This window comes from Vitis riparia, chromosome 13 (assembly GCF_004353265.1).
Source record: "Vitis riparia cultivar Riparia Gloire de Montpellier isolate 1030 chromosome 13, EGFV_Vit.rip_1.0, whole genome shotgun sequence".
Taxonomy (NCBI): domain Eukaryota; kingdom Viridiplantae; phylum Streptophyta; class Magnoliopsida; order Vitales; family Vitaceae; genus Vitis; species Vitis riparia.
In genome coordinates this window covers 9,261,711-9,279,852 of record NC_048443.1, presented here as the reverse complement: position 1 = coordinate 9,279,852, position 18,142 = coordinate 9,261,711, and the positions used below count along the sequence as shown (strand labels likewise).

The 18,142-nt window shown below is 37.6% G+C and overlaps 1 protein-coding gene across 7 annotated transcripts in view; it reads right to left on the bottom strand.

The window, feature by feature from the left end:
* LOC117929306 (exportin-7-like) overlaps positions 1-18,142 on the bottom strand; it is a 60,272-nt gene that overhangs the window by 30,058 nt on the left and 12,072 nt on the right. For all 7 annotated transcript variants that reach the window (XM_034849586.1, XM_034849584.1, XM_034849585.1 and 4 more), the window contains exons 6-10: positions 16,863-16,980; positions 16,641-16,750; positions 16,425-16,520; positions 2,599-2,722; positions 1,960-2,027 (exon numbers count right to left, since the gene is read on the bottom strand). In XM_034849586.1, coding sequence (XP_034705477.1) covers positions 1,960-2,027; positions 2,599-2,722; positions 16,425-16,520; positions 16,641-16,750; positions 16,863-16,980 — 516 coding nt within the window. The remainder of the gene's footprint in view (positions 1-1,959; positions 2,028-2,598; positions 2,723-16,424; positions 16,521-16,640; positions 16,751-16,862; positions 16,981-18,142) is intronic.

Genomic DNA, 18,142 nt, shown 5'->3' with positions numbered 1-18,142 from the left:
TGTCTGCAGAATCAGAGTTTAGGGCCATTGCTCAAGGGTTGTGTTAACTACTTTGGCTAAAGATTATTCTAGATGATTTGAGAATCAAGTGGGATGGTCCTATGAAGCTCTATTGTGACAACAAGTTAGCTATCAATATTACTCATAACCCTATACAACACGATTGGACAAAACATATTGAGATTGATAGACATTTCATCAAAGAAAAATTGGAAGAAGGAGTAGTGTGTATGTCATATGTTCCATCAGAACATCAATTAGCTGATATTCTAACAAAAGGGCTGAACGGTTCAATGTTTCACGATCTTGTATTCAAGCTGGGAATGGAAGACATCTATTCCTCAGCTTGAGGGGGAGTGTTGAGCTATAAATAGAATAGGAGAATTTTTTTTTCCTATTATGTTAGTTTCCTATTTCTGTAAATAGATAGGCTTATTAGTTTCCTATTTCCGTAAATAGATAGTTTTATGATTTAGAAATAAGTTAGTTTAGGAATAAGTTAGTTTCCTATTATGTCTCTTGTTTCCTATTTCTTCTCTTGCAATCTCCTATATAAACCATGTGTATAGTCAATCTAAAAGAGAGAGAACTTATTATTTTTCATCCCATATTTCGTGTCAGCTCTTAATTGATACAATGAGACTAACCATCAATTAAGCTCGGACTTCAACTAAGACCTTCCTACCTAGTAACTTGTCACTGAATTCAAAATATTTGGTTCATTGATCAGTGCATGGTAAAAATCATGTTGGGAGTTGTATTTTCTTTGGTTCTTTAGAATGTAATCTCTATCTTTATTAGAAACAAATATTTCATTTCAATTAACAAAAATAAAGATAGAAAAAAAAAAAACAGATGATATATCCTTTGGAACATATCCATTGGAACCATACAATATCTAATCAAGGGAAAGAAAAGAGTCTCCAACAAACACGAAGGAAGAGCACTGCAAACTCTACAGACGAATCTTGTCCACACATCAACAAATCCAATTTCCAGAGGCCTCCCTTTTGTAGGTGGAATAAAAAAACCAACCAAAAGCAAAAATGGAGTCATCCTCCACCAAGAAGCTGAAACCATAGTTTTGGCCTGAGTCTGCCCTTCCAATAGCCAGACACATCCTAGCAGCACAGAAAAAGCTCTATCCACACTTCCCCATGTTCATAGGGAACACCATCAATATCAATCTGCACTGTACTCCCTAGAGAACAACCATCAAATGTTAAGTCTCAAGTGCCCTAGAGGAGAAGTAATCCACTCAGCACCTTTGCAGGCCTCATACAACCATATCAAGCAGCTCTATAGTCTAGCAAAGTCAAACCAAGTGCAGGACAAGAATTCAGGAGAGACTAACATCCATGAGGAAGCCAAAAAATACGCTACCATCCTAAACTAGACCTAAAGACTTCCATCCAACTTTGAAAACTATGGTGTTTCTTTCTACATAAACTAGCCTTTCTACTGCTCCCAACTATCCCAAAACTCTGTCAGCATGACACTCAACTTTAAATTACATGTGTATCCTCACACTTAACCATTTTTTGTGAAGATACTCAACCAGACATATAGACCAAGGGATGTCATTTCCCATCAAATTCCAACAGTATAATATGATATAAGAGTGTGTGTAGTATGTGTATATGTTGTGTGTGTCCATGTGTGTCTCTATATACATGCAAAAGTCTCCAGATTTCATTTTTTTTAGGCAAATAAAAACTATACTCATTATATGAAACAACTCTTAACACAAGGGCATGCTGAAGTAGAAATGGTGTATACAAGGGGACCAAAAGGCCACAACTAGTTGTGGTAATACACAAAACAATGTCCACCCACTACCTAGAGCTCAACCAATCAATAAAGCCCAGCCGGTACAAAGTGCAATCTCCTAAAGATGTGACCATATGACAATACATTGTTGTTAAATATTAAAAAAAATGCATTAATTTAGAAAATTACCTGATAATTTACTCTGAAACGTCCAAGGAGACGACAAAATTCATGGTAATTATCATGATCAACAAGACCTGATTCCCAGTCCAAATATAGCAACTCAATAATTTAAGCCATTTGATTTAAATAAACTTCTGCTAATGATGTAAAAGCATTTTATGATGCTTCATATAAATAAGGAAACTAGATGAATAAACACATTTAATGAGACAACTTTTTTGGTATAGTTGATCTGCTAAATCAGATATCCATTCAAGGGACTCCAATTTTTCTTTTTCATTTTAACATGGACATGGTTGATTAATTACCAGGACTTACTATATCTAGCTTGCTTGAAGAGTGAAACCACTATTTAATATATTAGAAAGCTAACAGGCACCATATTATTCATGCAAGGAATGCGATGACCCTAGCTTAAAGATGTTTTAAATTGCTATTATATCCACCATACATAAATCAGTAATACACAATAGTTGTTTGGAAAGAAGCATTATAGAACAAAACTTCAAACCCACTTCCCCACCCCGCACCATCCAACAACCACCATCTTGTCTCTCTTTTCTTTTCTTTTATTTTCTTTTTTTTTTTTCTCTCTTTCTCTTTCTATATATAAGGGAAACACAGAATATAACAAGCCAACAACACCTTGCCCTGTTTGCAGAATTTCTTTGGTTCCTGTCATGAGATGGGCCAAAAACTTAGAACGAGCAGCATCATTTGTGAATAAAGAACGTCTTACAGAAGCCAGCCTCACCAAGCATTCCAGTGCCTGGAAATGAAATTAATTAAAAACAATGAGAAAATAAATTCAAAAGGCTGCTCACAAATTATCAACAAGGTTATCCCCATTTTGAAAAGGGGAAACAAGTGATGCACTGAGAAAGTTCTTGTCTTAAACAAGCACATTGTCAGCATATAATTAACAATAGAGTAGAACCATTTTTTTTTCCTTTTTTTGATTGGTAACCAAGAAAATATTATAAATAATAGAGAAGGAAGCTCTACACCTAGGTACGCAGGACATATACAAAGGGAGCCAAAGGCATTGCCATAATAGAAGATCAAAAAAGACAACTCCCTCTCTCAACTAGAGCCCATCCAATCTACAAAATCAATTAAAGGCATATAGTCTTTTAAATGGTTAGGGCAATGAAGACCACTAGAAATCGATGGTTAGTATCTCTAGTGATTATTTATTTTTATTTTTTTTTTATCAGAAACGAAGAGAAATATATTAATAGAAGGAAAGATACATGAGAAAGAAAGAAAAAAGAAACAAAAGAAACCACAAGAAGGATGAGAGGTCCTTCCTACACAATCTGAACAACATAAAAACCCCCAACATTAGCTAAAAACAAAGAGAAACCCCCAAACTCAAACTTTTGAAGAGCAAACCTCACTCCAGTTGAGTTGTAACACATTTAAAGGAACTCCTCTAAAAGCTGCAGAACAAGAAGCCCAAAGAGAGGAATAGAACAAAATCAAATCCCATAACGTCTCTTCCGATCTCCCCTTATCCTCAAAAATCCTATTGTTTCGCTCTTGCCACACTATCCAAACCAAAGTGAGGCAAGCAACTTGCCAAAGAGTCTTGCCTCTTAAGGAGTTCCCCAAGCCTTTAAAAGCAATAACCAACATGTCCACAAACCTCCTTGGAGGGACCCAAACCAGCCCAACTAGCTTGAACAGCTTGTTCCAGAGTCCAATGGTAACAGGACAATGAAGAAAAAGGTGATCAATCGACTCCCCATTTCCCTTGCAAAGAATGCACCATTGAGGACAAAGGGACTTGTAAGGTCTTCTCAACTGCAACTTGTCATTGGTGTTCACCTTCCCATGAGCTACTAACCAAGTGAGGGCCTTAACCTTTGAAGGGGCTTTTGAACTCCACAAAAACTTGGCCGGAAGGAACAAAATAGGATTAGAGACTTTTGACAAGGCCAAGAAAAAAGATTTCACTGAAAACAGGCCTGATGAAGACAAAGACCACACTCTATAATCAGCCAAAGAAGGAGAGAAACGCACTGAACTGAGGGAGGACATTAATCTCTAAAGGAGATCAATTTCAGAGTCGGTAAGATTGCGGCGAAAATTTAAATTCCAAGCCAATGGAAAGGAATTGCCAAGGACATTTGAAATAGTGAGGTTTTTCACAGAAATAACTCTATAAAGATCAGCAATTTCAGTATCTCTAGTGATTATTCACGTTCTCTAATTGAAACAAAAATCCCCGCTCTGGGAATTCCAGCAACCGGTTCCCAAGGTTAGAGTATTCTCCATTATGAGCCTACTCAGATCAAAAGTAAACTAGATGATTCTCTTTTGCCTGCCAGCGCTTTCACATCTCTCTAAAATTAGAGTCATGGTAAAATCTTGTTTTATTTATTTATTTATTTATTTTTTATCAGAAACGAAGAAGATTATATTAATAAAATCTTGTTTTATTTAATCATCAAGGACTCCTAAGCACACAAATTATCTAAAAATAGAACTAGATGATGGATGGCTTGTTATTCAATAGTAATTCCTAGAAATCCTCTACCTTAAAAACAAAACAAAAAACATACAGCTATACAATCACTGAAATCAAGGAATTATACAACTATATAGTCCTAGAAATTAGAGAATTACTCCCTTGTATTTTCAATTATTTCTCAAAAATTAGAGAGTAAATTCCCCAGTATCTTCAATCAGATTCATCAACATGGCACCCAAAGCCTTGGTCAATGAAACAACCTCTACCATTTGATATAATACTAGGTACTTGGTTGTCATTAGTATTCAAATGTCCCCCTCAATGTTGGCAATATAGGGCTAATGAAGTGCATCATTATGCTGGCCAAAGTTTGTAATAGACTGAAAAGCTGCAGCAAGGGGCTTGGTTTGAATGGGGAAGGAAGCTTCATCTCATTCACCAGAAAACAGTATGGATTCCTAAGGAGGATTGGCTTTTGAGGATGAGGAACCTTGATATTCTTTTTTTTTTTTTTTTTTATCAAAAAGAACCCTTGATATTCTAAACAAAGGACTTCATGTATTTGGAGAGTTGAAGAGGGTTGTTAAGGGAAAATACAGGTTGAAGGTAAAGCACAATGCATTCCTAACGGAGAAAGGTTTTCATGGAAAATGGTTATGGAAGAGAATTAGCAAGGTTGACTAAGTTCTCTAAGCATATTTTCTTTCACTGGGAATAAGGATGAGGTCTTGGAATGATGTTTGGTATGGTGAGGTTCCCCTGAAATTGAGGTATTTGTATACCTTGGCCAATGACAGAGAAGTCTAGCTCATTTGTTTGTGGAGGGTAGGCAAATTTTGGATGCAATGCTCATTGCGAATGAAGGTTTAGACTCGATTTTGAAAAGTAATGGAAGGGTGATTCTATGTAAGTTGGACATTGAGAAAGCAAATGATCATGTCGAGTGGTCGTTTTTGCTTTCGGTTATGGAGAAAATGGGTTTAGGGAGAAATGGTTAAGGTGTATCAAGTGGTGTCCATAGCTAGTTTTTCCATTTTGGTTAACGGAACACCTTCGGGTTTTTTTCAAAGCTCTAAAGGTCTAAGGCAGGAGACCCGCTTTCGCCTTACCTTTTTGTGATAGCAATGGAAGCCCTCAACTGTTTTTTAAAGAGACCAGTCTGTGATGGCTTTTTATCGGCTTGTCAAGTATGGAGCAAAGGAGGTGAAGGGGTCAAGGTCTCTCACCTGCTGTTTACTGATGACACTCTGATTTTTTGTGAGGCACGGGAGGAGCAAATGACGTTTTTGTTCTAGTTGATGTGGTTTGAGGCAATCTCTGGGTTGAAGGTTAATTTGGATAAAAGTGAGTTCATCTCGGTGGGAAGGGTGGAAAACATGGATTAATTGGCTTGTGAACTGGGTTACAAGGTGGGAAGTCTTCCATCCACCTACTTGGGAATGCCATTGGGGGCTCCTTTTAATTCTGTGGCAGCTTGGGATGGTATTGAGGAAAGATTTCGTAAAAGATTCGCTATGTGGAAGCAGCAAGATATCTCTAAGGGCAGGAGAATTACATTAATTCGTAGTACTTTGTCGAGCTTACCTATTTATTTTATGTCCATCCTCCATCTGCCAAGAGTAGTTAGAATGAGACTAGAGCAGATTCAGAGGGACTTTCTATGGAGAGGTGGGGCTCTTGAGTGTAAACCTCATTTAGTGAGGTGGTCCACAGTGTGTATTGATAAAAGAAAAAGGGGGTTTGGGAGTTAAGAGCCTTGCTTTGCTCAATAAGGCTCTCCTTGGCAAATGGACATGGCGCTTTGCAAATGAAAAAAAAGGCTTTTTGGAACCAGGTTATGAGGGGGAAATATGGGGAGGATCAAGGTGGATGGTGTTCCCGTGAGGTTAGGGAGGGGTATGGAGTAAGGTTGTGGAAAGCAATTAGGAAGCTTAGCCACCTTGTTAACACTAGAATATATTTTGTGGTGGGTAATGGCCAAAGGGTGAGCTTTTGAAAAGACAAGTGGTGTGAAACTTCACCGTTATGTGAATCTTTCCCCTCTTTATTTGCTTTAACTGCATCCAAAGAGGCTTGGGTGAGTGATGTATGGGTTGGTTCAGCAAGTGGGTAAAGGGGGGGAGAGTTGGAACCCTCGTTTCACTAGGCCCTTCAATGATTGGGAGTTGGATGAGGTGGAGAACATGTTAGGGCGATTGTGTGGGGAAAGAGTGTTATTGTATGAGGAGGATGGGGTGAGGTGGGTGGCGTCCAACAATGGAAGCTTCTCAGTAAAGTCCCTTAACAAAGTCTTAGAGTTGGACTCATCAGTTTGCTTTCCAATGAAGATAATTTGGAACTCTTGGGTGCATCCAAAAATTAGTTTCTTTGCTTGGGATGCTTCATGGGGAAAAACTCTAACTTCGGACCAAATTCAAAAGAGGGGGTGGGCCTTAGCAAATAGATGCTTTTTATGCCAAGCTCATGAAAAGTCTATTGACCATCTTCTTCTCCGTTGCGAAAAGACGAGGGAGGTATGGAAGCTGTTTTTTACCTTGTTTGGTGTGTTTTGGGTGTTCCCTTCTTCAGTAAGGGAGACCCTTTTAGGTTGGAATAAAGCTTGGGTGGGCAAAAAACGCAGGATAGTGTGGAAAGTGGGCCCTTTATGCTTGTTTTGGTTAGTTTGGAAGGCTAGAAATAGAATTGCCTTTGAAGATGGGACGTTGTCCTTTTTTTTTTTCTTGATAAGTAAGGAAAAGTATTGTATTACGAAGAGGTGCTAAAATAGTGACTCAAGATGTACAAAACAAAAAGGGAAACACTCACCCCCTAACATCTTAAACAAAAAATTGTCCACAAAAATATACAAAAAAACAACCCCTCCCTCAATAGGAACTCACCCAATCAATGAACTCAAAAAAGGTAGATGAACCATCTTTCATAAACAATTTAGTCTTCGACCAAAGTGAGTTAAGAAAGAAGTTTTCAGCCTTTGGATGGACAACATATCATCTTCAAAGGCGATGTTATTCCTCGTCTTCCAAACCATCCAAAAAATGCAAGGAGGACCCTTTCTCCAAACTGTCTTGCGCTTTTTTCCCACAAAGAATCCATTCCAACCCAAGAGGGTTTCCCTAACCGAAGAAGAAAACACCCAAGACACTCTAACAAAAGTGGAGCATCTCCCACAATGCCCTTATGTTTTCACAATGGAAGAGGTGGTCAATGGATTCCTCATCCCGCTTGACAAAAAAAAACATCTATTTGCTAAGGCCCATGATGCCTCCCAAGCAAAGAAGGTTACTTTTGGATGCACACAAGATTTCCAAATGATCTTCATTGGAAACAATGAAGAGCCCGGCTCTAAGGCTTTGTAAAGTGACTTTGTCGAGAAAATTCCATCCTTTGTTTCCATCCGTCGCACCCTATCCTCCTTCTCCAAGATCACTTTTTGACCACACAAGCGTAATAGAAGGCCCATCACCTCATCCATCTCCCAATCATTAAAAGACCTAGTGAAGCGAGGACTCCAACTCCCTCCCCTCCCACTGTTCTGATCCAAACATCCTTCACCCAAGCTTCTTTGGGATCAACTAGGCCAAATAAGGAGGGAAGTATGCACACAATAGTGTAGCCCCACACCAAATATCCTTCCAAAAACTCACCCTTTGGTCATTCCCCACCAGAAATGAGAGTCTACTGCTAACGATGTGCCCGAGCTTCCAAATTGCTTTCCATTACCCTACACCATACCCCTCTCTTACATCTCAAGAACACCACCCTCCTCGTTCCTCCCCATACTTCCCCCTAATTACTTGGTTCCATAAAGTCTCTCTCTCATTCGCAAAGCGCCAACTCCATTTGCAAATGAGGGCCTTATTGAGTGTAGAAAGACTCTCAACCCCCAAACCCCTTTTTCTCTTATCAAGACACATTGTGCCCATCTTACTAAGTGAGGTCTCCAGCCTAGGGCCTCACCTCCCCACAAGAAGATGGGGCGTTGTCCTTGCAAAGGTTGAAAGTTTCTTTTGTTTAATTACTTTGGTCATAGACCAAAATGTTTATAAAAGAGGGTCCTTCGACTTTAACAGATTTTATTAATTAGATGGGCTCCCGTTGAGGGAGGGGTTGTTTTTTGTACATCTTGTTTGAACAGTTTTCTTTTTTAGGTTCAACTTTAAGGGGGTGAGTGACATTTTCTTGTACATTTTGGGCTGCTATTTTAGCGCCTCTTATTAATACAATACCTTTGCTTACTTATCAAAAAAAAATCATGACTATGTGGAGGTTAGAGCCCCTCTGAACCTAGAATTGTCAAAGACTTTAAGAATTGAGAATTAGAGAAGGTAGCAGATTTCTAGGATCTCATAATGGTGTTCATCCTCATGGAAATTGGGACAATTCGTTGAGATAAAAGGAATCAAAAGTTGAAGGTCTCTCCTTTTACCCTCATTTGTTGCCCCACGGAGGAGTTATTTTTCCAGCTTCCAGGATTTGGAAATTGACCGCACCACTAAATGCAGTTTTTTCTACCTTTTCTTTTCTTTTTTTTGTTGTTTTTTTGGTGATCAGCAAAGCATGAGAAAATCTTAACCTCAAATCAGCTTAAGTCAAGAGGATAAAGCATGGCTAGTCAGTGTTGCTTGTGCATGAATAAGAGGAATGGATGCACCATCTGTTGACTCAGCTATGCTACACTCCTTTCGTGGTAAGCAGCACATGAGAAAATTCTAAAACAAGGAATGGATGCACCATCTGTCAACTCAGCAACACCACAATTTTATTGTGGTGACCGATGCATGAGAAAATTCAAATGCTGGATCAGCTTTGTTAAGCAATTTTTCATAATTTTATAACTGGAAATTCCTGTCCAAATTAAGATTGTGAGTCAATATCAACTTCTGGCATCCAACCCTGGAAAGTATTGCTTTGAAGAAAGTGTTACATCAAGTTGAAGATTTGAAGAGATTCTTCAATTTAAAGTAGGGTTAAGGTGTGAGAATTGGGAATTTTTGTGCATTCTTGATTGTATATTAAATATATTTTTGAAGGTTTGAAAGTTTTCATCACTTTTAAGATTGCACAAAAAAAAAAAAAAAAGTTTTTATTGCATTCAAAGTTTCTATAAATAATTGGATTTAAAATGATTTTAAAAGTTTGTACGAAATTTTATTTTAAAAGAATTCTTGCAAAATGGTTTTCTTTAAAACAATATTTTCTTTATCTCACAGCTTGTTTTTATAAAGTTTTTGAAAAGAAAATTGTTATTATAAAAGTGCTCAATCAATCACACATTATTGGTTGCTTGATCAAGACAATGTTTTTTGATATTTTTATTTTTAGTGTGTTTTCATATTTCCAAAATTCTTCGTTTAGATGATCAAATTTATTTTAGAGCAAATTAAAGTTTTAACATGGTAATAACTTTTAGGGAAGTTCATTTTTAGGAATTTTTATTAAAGTATATTTCCCTATGCGTTTCTGTAGGACTCCTTTGTCTTTCAAAAATGAAAAATTAAACAAGTTAATAAAGAAAAAAATGCTGAGATATAATCATAAGAAAAAATCAGTTTTGTAAAGGTACTTTTTGAAAAATTTTGGGACAATGATATTTGCAAAATTTCTCTATTTAACCCACTTAAGAATTGCGATTTGGAGATATGTAAACACATACTTTAAACCTTTTCTAGACAAGAGAGATTTAAAAAACTTGGGCATTATGGATACTATATTTTTGCTCCTATAATTTTCTAGCATCTTAAAATCTCATATTCATATTCAAGTTTTGAAACCTCAAGGACCTCAATTTCCTTGCACTTCAAGTACAACAATCAATCTAGATTGAAGCTTGCAATCTTTGGAGGGAAGATCATGGAAGATCATGTCCCTTGAAAGAGAGCAAGATCGAAAGTTCTTACCTTGAAACAGTGGCACCCACTAAAGCATGGATCAAGGAGATTTGTGGTTTCATCAGGGTATCGAAGTGCTTCAAGTGTCAGAGTGCAAGGATTACTACAGGATCTGAGATTTGGATTGAACATGGGATTACTTGGCTAAATCGGTACTTGTTAATTGATTTAATAGAGTTTCTTTGCACTTTGCAGCCTCTCACTTGTGACTTTTAGCCCCATGAAGGTTTTGCGGACAAGGTTTATTTCAGAAGGAAGAGGAAAAATGCTTCTGGAAACCGAGGAGAGGATTAGGTTTGGGTGCTGGTTGTGCTGGGTTGTTTTTGGTTTATATGAAGATTTTAAGCTGGAATACGAGAGGATTAGGATCCAAGAAGAAAATGAGGACTGTCAGAAGGTTTTTAAGTACTCAAAATCCAAATATTGTGATGCTTCAGGAAACAAAGAGGGAAACTTGGGACCGGAGGTTTGTGAGCAGTGTTTAGAAAGGCAAGAGCTTGGAGTGGGCTGCTCTTCCAGCCTGTGGGGCTTCAAGGGGGATTGTGATTTTGTGGGATTCTAGTAAGTTCGAGTGTACAGAGAAGGTGTTAGGATCCTTTTCTGTAACTGTGAAGTTTAACTCTGGTGAGGAAGGATCTTTTTGGTTAACTTCAGTGTATGGCCCGATTAATCCGTTGTGGAGGAAGGACTTTTGGTTGGAGCTTCAAGACCTATATGGTCTAACATCCCCAAAGTGGTGTGTAGGAGGGGATTTTAATGTTATTAGGAGGATATCTGAGAAATTGGGTGGGACCAAATTAACTTTCAACATGAGGTGTTTTGATGAGTTTATAAGGGAGAGTGGCTTGCTTGACCCCCCTCTAAGGAATGCGGCTTTTACATGGTCAAACATGCAAGTTGATCCTATTTGTAAGAGATTGGATAGGTTCTTGTTTTCTTCTGAGTGGGATACCTTTTTCTCTCAAAGTTTTCAAGAGGCGCTTCCTAGATGGACCTCTATCCATAGCCCTATTTGTTTGGAAACTAATCCTTTAAAGTGGGGTCCGACTCCTTTTAGGTTTGAGAATATGTGGTTGCTCCATCCTGAGTTTAAGGAGAAGTTTAGAGTTTGGTGGCAAGAGTGTACGGGTGAAGGGTGGGAAGGTCATAAGTTTATGAGGAAATTAAAGTTTGTTAAGTCAAAGTTGAAAGAGTGGAATATAATGGCCTTTGGTGATTTAAAAGAGAGGAAAAAGCTCATTCTTACGGACTTAGGTAGGATTGATCTAATTGAACAAGAAGGGAATTTGAATCTTGATTTGGTGTTAGAAAGGACCTTAAGAAGAAGGGAGTTAGAGGATGTGTTATTAAAGGAAGAGGTTCAACGGAGACAAAAATCTAGGGTTAAGTGGATTAAAGAAGGGGATTGTAACTCTAAATTCTTTCATAGAGTGGCCACAGGTAGGAGAAGTAGGAAGTTCATTAAGTCTCTGATTTCTGAGAGGGGGAGACTTTAAACAGCATTGAGGTTATTTCTGAGGAGATTGTTAATTTCTTTGGGAATCTTTATTCCAAACCTGTAGGTGAGTCTTGGAGGGTTGAAGGAATTGACTGGGTCCCTATTTCTAGAGAGAGTGGAGTTTGGCTGGATAGGCCTTTACTAAAGAGGAGGTTCGCATGGCAGTTTTCCAATTGAATAAGGAAAAGGCCCCTGGTCCTGATGGTTTTACTATAGCAGTTTATCAAGAGTGTTGGGATGTGATAAAAGAGGATCTATGAGGGTGTTTCTCGAGTTCCACACCAATGGGGTAATAAACCAAAGTACAAATGCGACCTTCATTGCTTTGGTGCCTAAGAAAAGTCAATCTTTTAAAATCTCAGATTATAGACCTTTTAGCTTGGTTACAAGTTTGTATAAGATAATTGCTAAGGTCTTATCAGGGCGGTTACGCAAAGTTCTTCATGAAACAATATCTGGTTCTCAAGGAGCCTTTGTTGAAGGGAGACACATTCTAGATGCTGTGTTGATAGCCAATGAAGTGGTGGATGAGAAAAGAAGGTCAAGGGAGGAAGGAATTGTTTTCAAAATCGATTTTGAGAAGGCCTATGATCATGTGGATTGGGGCTTCTTAGATCATGTGCTTCAAAGGAAGGGGTTCAGCCAGAAATGGAGATCGTGGATAAGGGGCTGTTTGTCTTCTTCTAGTTTTGCAATCCTAGTTAATGGGAATGCAAAGGGTTGGGTTAAGGCTTCTAGAGGTTTGAGACAAGGAGACCCTCTCTCTCCTTTCCTTTTTACTTTAGTGGCAGATGTTCTGAGTAGGTTGTTGTTTAGAGCAGAGGAAACTGGGCTTACTGAGGGTTTTTCTATGGGGAGGGATAGGACAAGAGTGTCTTTGTTACAGTTTGCAGATGACACTATCTTTTTCTCTAAAGCCTCTTTGGAACATCTTCAAAACCTCAAGATTATCCTTTTGGTTTTCGGGCAAGTTTCTAGTTTAAAAATCAACTTAAAGAAAAGCACCATTTCAGGTATTAACACTAGGCAGGAGCTATTGTCTAGTCTGACCTCGGTTTTTTATTGTAGAGTGTCTGAGTGGCCTTTATCTTATTTAGGTCTTCCTTTGGGAGGGAACCCAAAGACAATAGGCTTTTGGGACCCGGTGGTTGAGAGAATTTCGAGAAGGTTGGATGGTTGGAAAAAGGCCTATTTGTCTTTGGGAGGGAGGATTACTTTAATTCAGTCTTGTTTGTCTCACATCCCTAGTTACTTCATCTCCCTCTTTAAAATCCCAGCTTCAATTGCTTCAAAGATTGAGAAGATGCAAAGGAATTTTCTGTGGTCTGGGGGGGGCAGGGGAAGGGAAGAAAGATCATCTTGTCAGATGGGAGGTTGTTAGCAGACCAAAGGAGTTGGGAGGTTTGGGTTTTGGAAAGATTTCTTTGAGAAATATTGCTCTCTTAGGGAAATGGCTTTGGAGGTTCCCTAAAGAAAGGAGTGGTCTTTGGCATAAGGTTATAGTGAGTATATATGGGACACATCCTAATGGATGGGACGCCAACATGGTGGTTAGATGGTCACACAGATGTCCTTGGAAGGCTATTGCTCAAGTTTTCCAGGAATTTTCCCCTTTTGTTCACCTAGTGGTGGGCAATGGGGAGAGAATTCGCTTTTGGGAAGATCTTTGGTGGGTAACCAATCTTTGTGCTCGCAATTTGCTGATCTTTATAGAGTTATTTCAGTGAAAAACCTCACTGTTTCAAATGTCCTTGGCAATTCCTTTCCATTGGCTTGGAATTTAAATTTTCGCCGCAATCTTACCGATTCAGAAATTGATCTCCTTCAGAGATTAATGTCCTCCCTCAGTTCAGTGCGTTTCTCTCCTTCTTTGGCAGATTCTAGAGCGTGGTCTTTGTCTTCATCAGGCTTGTTTTCAGTGAAATCTTTTTTCTTGGCCTTGTCAAAAGTCGCTAATCCTATTTTGTTCCTTCCGGCCAAGTTTTTGCAGAGTTCAAAAGCCCCTTCAAAGGTTAAGGCCCTCGCTTGGTTAGTAGCTCATGGGAAGGTGAACACCAATGACAAGTTGCAATTGAGAAGACCCTACAAGTCCCTCTGTCCTCAATGGTGCATTCTTTGCAAAGGAAATGGAGAGTCGATTGATCACCTTTTTCTTCATTGTCCTGTTACCATTGGACTCTGGAACAAGTTGTTCAAGCTAGCTGGGTTGGTTTGGGTCCCTCCAAGGAGTTTTGAGGACATGTTGGTTATTGCTTTTAAAGGCTTGGGGAACTCCTTAAGAGGCAAGACTCTTTGGCAAGTTGCTTGCCTTACTTTGGTTTGGATAGTGTGGCAAGAGCGAAACAATAGGATTTTTGAGGATAAGGGGAGATCGGAAGAGACGTTATGGGATTTGATTTTGTTCTATTCCTCTCTTTGGGCTTCTTGTTCTGCAGCTTTTAGAGGAGTTCCTTTAAATGTGTTACAACTCAATTGGAGTGAGGTTTGCACTTCAAAAGTTTGAGTTTGTGGGGGTTTCTCTTTGTTTTTAGCTAATGTTGGGTGTTTTTCTGTTGTTCAGATTGTGTAGGAAGGACCTCTCATCCTTCTAGTGGTTTCTTTTGATTCTTTTTTCTTTTCTTTCTCTTGTATCTTTCCTTCTATTAATATATTTCTCTTCGTTTCTGATCAAAAAAAAAAAAAGGTTTTGCATAAATCAAGTGATCTAATTTTTGTCTAGTTGTCTTTGAGATCAACTAGGTTTAAATGGATTACTTACAAAGTTGTCAACTTTAAAATTTGGGAGGTGTTACCTATTCAGCCCCAACGCAACCCCCACCCACCATTTTCCTCCCATCCATATCATTGAGAATTGGTTTTTTTCAAGCTCGTTTCAAGATGATCAAGCCTGGCTATTAAGTGTTGCCAGTGCAAGAATAATTAGGAATCAATGCACCATTAGATGTTAGATGAGTCACTGCCTAGTAGTCAGGGAGTTGTGGGCTAAGCGTTTATCCTTGTTCTAGATATATGCAATGCCTCCAGCACAGTGAGTGTACTCCCTTGCAGGCATGGAAGTATTATCAAGAAAAGCAACAGAATGGTATAAAGGACTACCCCTTTTTGTGCCAATATAAAAAGAAAGGAACCTGAGAACTTTTAAGGGGTTGAAACTTCTAAGAGATCGAAGCTCCAACTCCTAGGCTTAAAGATGTGACCCTGCTCTGCTTGCAATCTTGGGCAGAGGAAGGTTCTATTGGCGGGAGACAATTTCTCATGGATTTTAGTACCTTGAGCAGCTCTAGCATCCAAGGAGATCTTGATTTTTACTTTGCTTTTGTTCTCCTTTCCTCATATTACTTAGTTTTCAGCAGTCTAGTTTACTCTTTTCCTTTGTGACTGCATCTCTGACCATTTTCAATCATGCTTTTACCCATAAATAAATGAAAAAAAAAAAAAAAAAAAAGAGAGAGAGCTTTTGGCAGCAATTTCAAATATTAGTTATTAACATGAAAATGTGAAGATGAAAATCACACCAAACCATGGTTCAAAAGTCTTGGTATTGGTTGCTAACTCAACAAGTCTCAAGGTGCATCAGTCTTGGTATCTCAAATTGGTATTAGGTAATATGTATAATATGCTAGTTAAAAAAACTTTTAAAAAGCAATGAAATTTTAAAAAATAATAATAATAATTATAATTAGATGGACTCAACAAATTAATAGATTAATATATCTCACATTTAACATAATCTCAATAATTTTTAAATCATGCACCGGAGTTGTTTATAATATTGCTAAGAACTAAAAAATTTCAAAACACTATCATATGCATTTTTACACCAAGTATCGATTTTCAATAATGGTATGTCTTGAAAATAAAAAATAAAAATGACAAAAGGTAATAGGTAAAAATAATTATATTGAAAATAAATCAGTTTGAATTTTTTGTGTTGTGACTCCAAGTTGTATTGTGAGTTAGTTAAGTAAATCATATTTGAGTTAAAACCAAGTTATCGCTGAACTAGACAATACCAACTCTGGTATCGGACTCGTCACCGCCATGGCCAGAACAGATACAACTCAGCTGACACGTACTAGTATCAGCTGATACTTTGAACCATGTGACAATCCCTATATTGCAATTATCAGCTGATACTTTGAACCATGTGACAATCCCTATATTGCAATTTGGGAGAAACCAGAAGTCAAAAACCCAACTCAATTAATCATGTCAAATTGACAATTCCACAAAAGATAAAACTATGCACTTTTAACGTTTAGATTTTTAAAGCATAGTAGCACCATTCAAGTTCCAGTTAATGGCTCCAAATGAGCATAAAAAGATTTATGCACATTTTTTATTTATTAGGGGTAAAAATGGCATCTAAAATACACACCAGATCAAGAGGTAAGATATTAGAGGAGTTCAAGCTAGTTTGAAAATTTCTAGTTATGACAGTTCACTGTGTTCTTTTTGTTATGCACATGAGATAGCATAAAAGAATATTATTAGATATGAAAGCACAAAACTAGTGACTACAAACGGAACAAGTTATCAAAAGTAAAATCAGCGACTTCTAAGACATTTCATAGCTATAAATTAACAGAAGGAAGAACAGGAATCTAACCTCTTTTGACAGAGGGGCCTTTGTAATTGCATAGTAATCAAAAAATATCTGCAGTGTTGATGGATCCTCTAAAATTGGCCTCCAAGGAGATGGAATCTAGGATCATCACAAGCGAAGACTATTTAGTATTCAATGCATGAGACAACTAAAAGGGCGTTCTTATTATTACCAACACAAACCAAAATAAACATATTTGTCATAAAATACCATCTTTACCTGAACAGTACCAAACTCTTCTGAACTTTCATCTATAGATGTTCCAACAAAATCGAAAGATAAACATTTAAGGGAAAGAGAAATTGCCAACTCCTGTAACCGGCTAACCACTGCATATTGCAGAAAGGGAAACGATAACATTAACATCAATACAACTAATATAAGAATTTAGAGGAAAGAAAGAAGACAATAGTGAAATGATAATAAACGTTAGCATATTACCATCATTTTTTAGTTGACGCAATGATGACAAAGATATCTGAAATATTTGGAAAAGTGACTGATCTCTAAAAGAGCAGGCTACTCTTCGATGATGTGTTGAAGGCAACCCTGGATTAGGCTAAGAGGTTGGCAGTCAAGAGAGATACAAGAGCATGTTAGCCAGCACTTGATGAAATAACAAAATAAAAAATAAGGGGAAAAGCAGGAGAGAATGTGGTTGTTATAAATAAAAAAATGTAAAATTATGTGCATGTGTTCTGGCTTGGTCACCAACAAGAATCTTTTGGTGCTTTACCAAAAGCAACAATTAAGGTACTTACACCTTACAAATCATTAACTGATATTGATACCCACATACTAGTTGTTATGAAAAAAAGATAAAATCCCCAAAACTAACCACACAAAACAATTTTTTTTTTTTTTGTGATAGATAAAGAAAATGTTTAATGATAAAAGAGGGGTGTATACATGATGTATACAAAGCAACCAAAAGACCCAAAAAAGAAGTGTGAAGACACAAAAACCAGCAAACACGCCCTACAAAGAGCCTAACCAATCCTCACATTCTAACACTGACAAAACAATATTATACTTATGTTTACAAATCATAACATGGGGAAGTAAAACACTCAAACTAATTCATATAAAACTATAAGTTGAATCCTTTTTTCCTTTTTTTTTTTTTTGATAGGCAATGATGTGATTCATTAAAAAACAAAAACACAAGTACACCAAAAGTATACAAAGAGGGCCAAAGAAAACAACAAAAAGGGAGCCAAAGAGCAACCGAGGTGGGATTACAAAAACAACCTCTGTCCCTTAATGAGTACCCAACCACTTGACAAAATTCATTATAGACATTGAAACATTCCCTATGTATAACTTTACCCACAAAAGAAGATTACTAAGAAAAATGTTGTTCAAACTTTGGATAGACATTTGCTCATTCTCAAATGACTTTCAGTTTCTCTCTTTCCACAAAGTCCAAAATCTGCATAAAGGAGCAACTCTCCAAACCTTCTTTCACTTTTTACCAACAAAAGAACCATACCACCCAAGCAAAGTCTCCCTCATTGTGGCTGTTTCAACCTAAGATATCCCGAACAAAGAAAACCACAACTGCCCAAGAACTCTTGCCTTGTGACAGTAGAGAAAGATATGATCAATTGACTCCTCATCCATTTTACAAAGAAACATCTATCAACCAATGTCCACCCTTTTTTCTATAGATGATCAAGAGTCAAAACCTTTCCCCAACAAGCTTCACACACAAAGAAACT